Source organism: Nicotiana sylvestris, chromosome 9 (genome assembly GCF_000393655.2).
Source record: "Nicotiana sylvestris chromosome 9, ASM39365v2, whole genome shotgun sequence".
Taxonomy (NCBI): Eukaryota; Viridiplantae; Streptophyta; class Magnoliopsida; order Solanales; family Solanaceae; genus Nicotiana; species Nicotiana sylvestris.
The window spans coordinates 140,750,543-140,759,806 of NC_091065.1; the positions used below are offsets into that span (position 1 = coordinate 140,750,543).

The 9,264-nt window shown below is 37.3% G+C and overlaps 1 protein-coding gene across 1 annotated transcript; it reads right to left on the reverse strand.

The window, feature by feature from the left end:
• Window positions 1–344: 344 nt before the first annotated feature.
• LOC138878326 (uncharacterized) lies at window positions 345–920 on the reverse strand. The gene has a single exon (XM_070157993.1). It carries the CDS (start codon window positions 918–920, stop codon window positions 345–347), a length of 576 nt encoding a protein of 191 aa, XP_070014094.1.
• Window positions 921–9,264: the final 8,344 nt, after the last annotated feature.

Sequence of the window (9,264 nt, forward strand, 5' to 3'; positions counted from 1 at the left end):
CATAATGATAGTTGCAGGAATACCAAAATAGCAGATAAGGTTGGAATGCACGAAGTCTACTACATCTTTCTTGGTGACAGATTTGAGAGTGATTGCTTCAACCCACTTTGTGAAGTAGTCGATAGCGACCAATATGAATATATGCCCATTTGAAGCTTTTGGCTCAATCGGCCCAATGACATCCATGCCCTAGGCAACAAATGGCCAAGGTGCTGACATGGGATGCAGTTCTGTAGGTGGTGCATGAATCAAATCACCGTGCACTTGACATTGGTGACATTTCCGGACAAAACTAAAGCAATCTTTTTCCATTGCTGAATATTTGGTTCTGCCTCAACTGTATTTCAGTAACCGTTCCTTTCCCGAATTTTAATTTCCAATGGGTCAATGTGGACATTGCCTAGGTATGGCAGCATCGAGGCCAAAGTAGCGAGCGCATCGGCTAACTCATTGTGAAAACGAGGAATGTACCTAAACTCCACTGACTTGAACCGCCTGCTAAGATTTTCTACATGTTGCCTGTAGGGAATAAGCTTGACATCCCGGGTCTCCCATTCTCCTTGGGCTTGTCGGATAATCAAATCTGAATCTCCCATGATCAACAATTCTTCGACATCTTGGTCGATTGCCATATTCATACCTATAATGCAGGCTACGTACTTGGCAGTGTTGTTTGTGCAGAAAAATCGAAGTCGGGCTGTGGCTAGATAATGCTGACCAGTGGGTGAGATCAAGATTGCCCCAATTCCAACACCTTTTGCATTCACAGCCCTATCAAAGAACATTTTCAAAGCATTGGTGTCTTCCGTTGTTATCTCAACTGAATTTACCTCTTCATCTGGGAAGTAGGTGCTCAAAGGCTGGTATTCATTGGCAATAAGGTTTTCAGCCAAGTAATCTGCTAAATCCTGGGCTTTCATTGTCGTGCGGGTGACGTAGACTATGTCAAATTCAGTGAGCAGGATCTGCCAGTTTACTAACATCTCCGCGGGCATTGGTTTCTGGAATATGTATTTCAAAGGATCCAACCGGGTGATGAGATAAGTGGTGTAGGCAACAGGTAATGCCTAATCTTCTGGGCGACCCAAGTTAGGGCGTAACAAGTTCTCTCCAACAGGGTATATTTGGTTTCATAGCTTGTGAACTTTTTTCTCAAATAGTAGATCGCCTGTTCTCTTTTCCCAGTTACGTTATGTTGCCCGAGGACACATCCAAAAGATTTCTCCAAGACTGTCAAATACAAGAACAGAGGCTTTCCCGTTCATGTGGGACCAAGACTGGCGGGTTCAACAGGTATTCTTTGATTTTGTCAAAAGCTTCTTGGTACTCGTCTGTCCATTTAATTGCTGCTCTTTCTTTAACAGCTTGAAGATGGGTTCACATGTAGATGTCAACTGGGCAATGAATCAGCTGATGTAGTTCAATCTTCCCAGCAAGCTCATAACATCTTTCTTAGTTCTTGGAGGAGGAAGATCTCGAATGGACTTTATCTTTGTTGGGTCTAACTCGATGCCCCTCCGACTGACTATGAATAACAAGAGTTTGCCAGATGGAACTCCAAATGCACATTTGGCTGGGTTTAGCTTCAGATCATATTTACATAGCCGCTCAAAGATTTTTCTCAAGTCCCGAACATGGTCGTCTTGGGTCCTGGATTTGATCATCACGTTGTCCACATACACCTCTATCTCTTGGTGCATCATGTCATGAAAAATGGCAGTCATGACCCTCATGTAGGTTTCCTCGGCATTTTTCATACCAAAAGGCATGACCCTGTAATAGTATGTGCCCAGGGTGTGGTAAAAGCTATCTTTTCTGCATCCTCTTCATCCATCAACACCTGGTGATATCCTGCGTACCAATCCACGAAGGACTGTATCTCATGTTTGGCGCAGTTATCAACAAGGATGTGGATGTTCGGCAAAGGGAAATTATCCTTAGGGCTTGCTTTGTTCAGATCTCTGTAATCCACAAACACTCGAGTTTTCCCGTCTTTCTTTGGCACTGGAACTACATTGGCTAACCATGTGGTGTATCGAACCGCTCGTATCACTCTCGCTTTCAACTATTTTGTGACTTCTTCTTTAATCTTGTCACTGATATCGGTTTTAAACTTTCTTTGCTTTTGCTAGACAGGGGGATAATCGGGGTAAGTTGGCAACTTGTGAACCACCAAATCGAAACTTAGTCCCAACATGTCATCGTATGACCAAGCAAACACATCTTTGAATTCAAACAAGAGTTGGATCAATTCGTCCCAGGTTTTTTCATCTATGTGAATCCTTATCTTGGTTTCCCTAACTTCTTTAATACTACCCAAGTTAACCGGATCAGTCTCATTTAAGTTCGGCTTAGGTTTATTCTCAAATTGTTCCAATTCTCAATTTATTTCCCTAAAAGCCTCTTCTTCATCATATTCCAGTTCATGGTTCATTATTTCACAGTTAGATAGCATGTTTTGATTTGGGCATGAAGTCCGCAAGCATGTCATGTTATTTAAAGCCGCATTATTAGAACTGAAAGAAAAAATAAGAGAAAAAATAACAAAAATTAGAAAGAGTAGAGAGATGAACGATGAAATATCGATTTCATTTCATTGAATTTGAAGATAACAGGGTTTACATTGGAAATTAAAGACAAGAAACTAAAGAAAACATTCGAGTTACACCCTGAAATAACTCGTGATACAGAAAAAGTGGCAGGATTGGACTACTGGGATTCCCGCCTGATTGGGAACGGAGTAGCCTTCCAATTTTGCAGTTTGTCATTGGGTCCCATGTATAGCACCTCAGCGGTGCTTGAGCCTTCCCCTGGTTGGACCATGTGGGTTTCATACAGCATCTGCCTCATAGCCCTGTCACACCTCCTTTTTCCGCCCCCCACGAGGGGCGTAGGAGTTTTTCCAATTAAAGGACGATCGAAACAGGATTTATTTATTTATTTCAGAGTCGCCACTTGGGAGATTTAGGGTGTCCCAAGTCACCAATTTTAATCCCGAATCGAGGAAAAGAATGACTCCATATTACAGTCTACGTACCAGAAATCCGGATAAGGAATTCTGTTAACCCGGGAGAAGGTGTTAGGCATTCCCGAATTCCGTGGTTCTAGCACGGTCGCTCAACTGTCATATTCGGCTTGATTATCTGATTTTTATACAAATATGAACTTATGTGCAAGTTTTAACTCTTTACCGCTTTTATTATTATATTTTTAATAAATTGTGAACATCGTTTAAAACATGTCTTTGGATTACGTCACATGAAATGCACCCGCAATCCGGAACACATTTTTATTCAATGTTTTAGGATTTAGATTTGGGTCGCATGAAATGCGCATCCGAGTTTAAGAAGGTAAAATTAATTAAATCGCGCCTAAAGAGTCTAGCGCGTTATTATCTTTGGGGAAGGAAATGAAATTCACTAAACAGTCCATCCCAAATTCTAAGTATTTTTTTTAAAATAATTAAATAAATAAATGAGATTGGAGAATCCTGCAAATTTTTGTATTGTTTACATCTATTTATTTTTAGCGAAATTCTTCCTTATTTTAAGAATATCCTTTAATGACTACATTTTTATTATTACTAAGTTTGTCTATAAATATAAAATCAATCTCTACATTCTTAAAAATAACATATTAAATAGAAGAGAAAAACAAATATCAACAGAAAGTAATAAAAATTATAATTATAAATACAACCTGGAATTGTCAAATAATTTTTTTTTTTAAAAAAAGAAACTAATTATCCCATAGTCGGATTAAAAATCATATTGTTAGATGTCTTGAGCTATTGAAATTAATTATTTACAAATACTGAAAATTAGAAATAATCTTGATTACTAAACCGTATTTCTAAAAATTAAATAATTTAACCTTAACTAACCTTGTTTTAATACAAATCCTGTCCTAATACTTGATTCGCAAAATTAATTTATGTTTTAACTGAATTTAGCTACATGATTCCGATTAACTTAACGTTGGCGATACTAAAATTCTTATGAATAAAGAACTTAATCAATTTTGCCAAACTGATTTAATAAAGCCATTTTTACGTTATTTTCTTCTATTTTAATTATTTGACAGTTTAATCAGTAATGAACAGGCTTAAATATATACTACCTAATCATCGGGTTAAAACAAAGCATTATTTAATACATCGCTACAATATGCCTAATTATGCAAAACAACGGCGATTTACAGAATAATAATACATGAAATAACCTAAATGCAATTAATAAAAAAACTAAATTAAAAATTTAAACTTCCATTCTTCATTTTCAGCTTACAAAAGGCCAAAATTACAGTTGTGTACCTGGTATTGTCAATATAAGAAGAAGAAAGTCAGTCACGTAGTACGTAACACAGCAACAACAATAATAACCAGCAATCCAGTCAACAGAAATCCCAGTGACAGATTTGAAAATCAAAATAAAATCCAGAAACACCAACAACAAACAACGGATAGAAACCAAGGGAATTTTCAGATTTTGAAAGGCTTAATTAATGTTTAACCCTTCTTTTCTAAATCCGTATATCAGAATATTTATCAAGTGTGTACTATTCTCTCTTCGAATTTCCAGCTCCTTTTTTATTTGTATTTTTTTTCTTAAAAGTTTTAATATTTTTTCGGAATTTCTTTCTCTCTTAAATATTCAGCTCTTTTTTCTCTCTCTATATATATCTCTCCTTTTTTTCTGTCCCCCCTAAAATCTGATCAAGCCTCTTATATATATCACATCCCCAAACCCTTTAATTAATTAATAAAACAACCATTTTCTCCTACCAAACCCATTATCTTCCCACTCATCCCCATTTTAATCCCACTAAATTAAACAAATATATCAACCCAACCCATTACATTTTGTCCCCCATGCCTAACATAAACAATTACCATATTCCCCTCCACTACATTATGTCTTGTCCCCCATTTATATTAAACAATTATATCACCCATACCCCATTACATTTTGTCCCCCATGCTTAACATAAAGAATTATTCAAAATGTTCAATTCCCAAACTACCCCTCCGACCTTATTGCAATTACCAATTTACCCCTGAATGTACTGCAATTTACCAAACTACCCCCATCAGCTATAACCAATCAATTAATCAAACTCAACCAAAATATAGCAAATATGACCAATTTCTAACAATGTTCAACAACAAATTCAAACTAAATGATGAACAACAAAGAAACAACTAAAATTATCTTGATTGAACAACATCTTTAACAACAAACAAACCTACTTTCAGATTCAACACCAACAAACATGTATATTCAGATTTCTAAATTCAATAATCATTTGAACTTAAAATTAAATCTAACAACATTACAACCAACAATTTCTATATTAAAACTAAACAAGATCATGAAGCAAGCTGAAGAAATAATCATAAATGATAAACAACAAACAAGAAAATCAAACTATACAAATTTCGGATTCAAGATCAACCAAACAAAGTATGAACATAAATGAAAAGATTCAACAACAATAACAAACAAACTTTATTCAAACTTCGAATTAAACTTAAACAAAACAAATAAACATATTCAAATCACTAATCTTCAAATAATCAATTAATCTTTCTTAATTAAATCCAACAAAAATTATAACAAAGATACATGATCCAAAAATTAAAACCAAAACATAACTTCACATTAAATCACTGAATTAAAAACGAACTTCAAAAAATGAATACGAATTAAATCTATATTAACAACAAACAACGGATTTAAACGATTTAAACTAACACCTTTCTATATTAAAACTAAATCCTCTTAAAATTAATAAAACAAACTGAAAAATAATTAAATTGAATCTTCCACTTAAATCTAACAACAATATAATTAAACTAACAATTTTTATCTAAAAATAAATAAGAAAAATAAATCAAACTTATGCTAATTCAAAATCTGAAAATATCAAACAAATTATGGACGAAATAAAACTTAGAACAACTAACCGTAAATAACCAAAGACGAACATCGAACGAACTCTAAACGAAACCAACGAAACTTGGACATAAACGGACTTGAAGACGACGAAGCAACAAGCATCAGTCGAGGTGAAAGATGAAGAAGAACGCAGCAAGAAGCAGAAGCAGCTGGAACGGTAGCAGCAGCAGTAGCGGCGCAGCAACGACAGCTGAAGCAGCTCGACGCAGCAAGAAGCAGAAGAAGCTCGACGCAGCAAGAAGCAGAAGCAGCTGGAACGCAGCAAGAAGCAGAAGCAGCTGGAACGCAGCAAGAAGGAGCAGACGATGCAGTAGGGGAAGCCATGGATGAGCTCAAACTCGACGATGACGAAGCTCGATGGAGGAGGGCAACTATGGAGTTGTTGGTCCATGTGTGTGTTAGTGTGACGGGGTGAGGGGGAAGGGCTGGAGGGGGTGGTCGTTGGGTGAGGGGATGGAGGCGTGAGGAAGGGCAGCCATGGATGGGGTGTTTGGGATTTTGGAGAAGAAGAAGAGAGGGTGGGGGGGCGGATGGTTAGTTTTTAGGGTTTTTCTTCTTTTTTTTTGTTTAGTTTTGTGTTGTTTTATGAAATGTAAGATAATAGGGGTGTTGGGTTATGTAATGGGTCGACCCAGTTTAAAATAGACTGGGTCATGGGGAAGGTTGGGCATTTGTTTGGGCCTGGGTTGAAATTTGAAGAAGTGGCCCAATCCGATTTTTTCTTTGTATTTTTGCTCTCTTTTCTTTTACGTCCCAATTAATAAAACTAAAATTCTAAATTAAATTAAAAATTAAATTATCTTAAAAAAAACTAATTAACTCTAAAAATAATTATCGCATATTTAAATAGCAATTAACGATAAAATCGCACAATTTAGACGTTAAATGCTAAAAATGTAACGTTCATTATTTTTTATGATTTTCTCATTTTGTAAAACAAATTTAAATAAATACTAAATGAAAATGTGACATATTTTATATTTTTATTAATTTAAAACAAATAAACATGCATAGACAAAAATACAAACAATTATACAAAAATACCACAAAAATACAAAAATTGCACACAAAGGAAAATTGTTTTATTTTGAAATTTTTGGGAGTGATTCTCATATAGGGCAAAAATCACGTGCTCACAGCTGCCCCTCTTTGTCTGAAAACCCGACGGGTTTTCGTGCAAAGATAAAGTGAGCGGATACGAGCGATTTTTGCCCGTTCGATTACTCCATGTGAAGCACTTTTTGAAAGATCTGACCGAACCTCTGCTTCAAAGGTTTCCTACATATCCTGGGCTGAACAGGAATCATGTAAATGTAGTTCGGGAAGTTTTGGTAGCTGGAACTACCATGGGACTGCAATGTTACTGCTGTTGCATGCTACTTTTACTGTTTGCTTACCTCCTTATTACACCATGCTTAAAAGAAAAATCAAGAAGCTAGACTAAGCTAGGAATTACAAAAATCTTATCTGTCTTCCCTTTGCTCTGGTTGCCTCACTCTTGTCGGCTTGTGTTTTCTCTGGTGCCTTTCTTTCGAACACTGCTGGGGACGACACTGGCCTTTTGCCTTTCGAGCATAAGCTTTATTCCGTTCTATCTGCTGGGAACAACTGCTTCCTATGATAAAGCTTGTTATGCTGAGGATTTTTATTGTAACCCTCCTCATTACTGCCTTCTGCTTGATCTTGACATGTATTCCTCTGTTCTGCAGGCGGGCTCCTGATTTCAACATCTTCCTCAAAATTCTAACATCTCTATTCTCCAGGTGGGTTCCTGATTTCTTCAACTTCCCAAAATAATCCAGCCTCCATTCTCCAGGCGGGCTCCTGACTTCAATACTTCTTAAATTTTCAGCCTCCATTCTCCAGGCGTGCTCCTGACTTCAACACTTCTTAAATTTTCAGCCTCCATTCTCCAGGCGGGCTTCTGATTTCAGCAACTTCTTCAAAATAATTCGGCCTCCATTCTCCAGGCGGGCTCCTGACTTCTTCAACTTCGAAAAATAAATCAGCCTCCATTCTCCAGGCGGGCTCCTGATTTCAATAATTTCTTAAATTTTGACATCTCCATTCTCCAGGCGGGCTCCTGATTTCTCTAACTTTGAAAAATAAATCAACCTCTATTCTCCAGGCGGGCTCCTGACTTAAAATATAACAACCTCCGTTCTACAGGCGGGCTCCTGACTTCAATGACTGTTTAAATTTTATCACCTCTATTCTCCAGGCGGGCTCCTGACTTTTCTAATTTTGAAAAATAAATCCGCTTCCATTCTCCAGGCGGGCTCCTGACTTCAATAACTTAAAATATAACAACCTCCGTTCTACAGGCGGGCTCCTGACTTCAACGACTGTTAATTTTATCACCTCTATTCTCCAGGCGGGCTCCTGATTTCAATAATTTCTTACATTTTATCACCTTCATTCTCCAGGCGGGCTCCTGACTTCAATAACTTCTCAAAATTTTATCACCTCCATTCTCCAGGCGGGCTCCTGACTTCTTCATCTTAAAATATATCAACCTCCGTTCTCCAGGAGGGCTCCTGACTTCAACAACTTTTTAAATTCTATCACCTCTATTCTCCAGGCGGGCTCCTGACTTCTTCAACTTTTTTAAATTCTATCACCTCTATTCTCCAGGTGGGCTCCTGACTTCTTCAACTGCTTCCTTCAAAATTGGTGTTTTATTCCTCTGAAAATTGCTGGGGATAAACACCGTTATTTTATTTCACCAATATGTCATGTTCCTTCCTCAATGACTATTTCCTTTAAAGCTGGTGCCTTTGCTTCCCTGAAACCTGCCGGGAATAATACTGCTGGGGAATTATCTTCCTCCTTTTAATAATGGTGGGGATGATACTGATTATCTCGCTTCTTGCTTTTCTCGTAAAACTTGTTATTCCTTTCTCGTATACTGCTGGGGGATTTTTCTTCCTTCAACACTTGTGTTATCTTCTTTCTTTCCCCAATGACTATCTATTTTTAAGAAATTTTTCGTAATGAGAGGAAATTTTCTGCCCCAGTTTGATAATCTTCTCTATGACCCTATCTTCCTGCAGTCAATAACATTTCTTTTCCCTGTTTCAAATCAAAGAAAAATTCATTAGTTTAAATTGGGGGCGAGTGGTCGTGCCACTTCTGCTGAGGATGGTTTTTCCCTTTTCCTTTCCTTGCATTGCTATAAAACTTGCTGGGGAGAATATTGATTGCTAGGGCTGATATTCCTGCTGGGGATGGTTGTCATTTCTCTTCCTTCCCCACTCCGTGTCGTCTGACCATTGCGGAGTTTGGTCGAGAATCTGCCGGAGTTGTT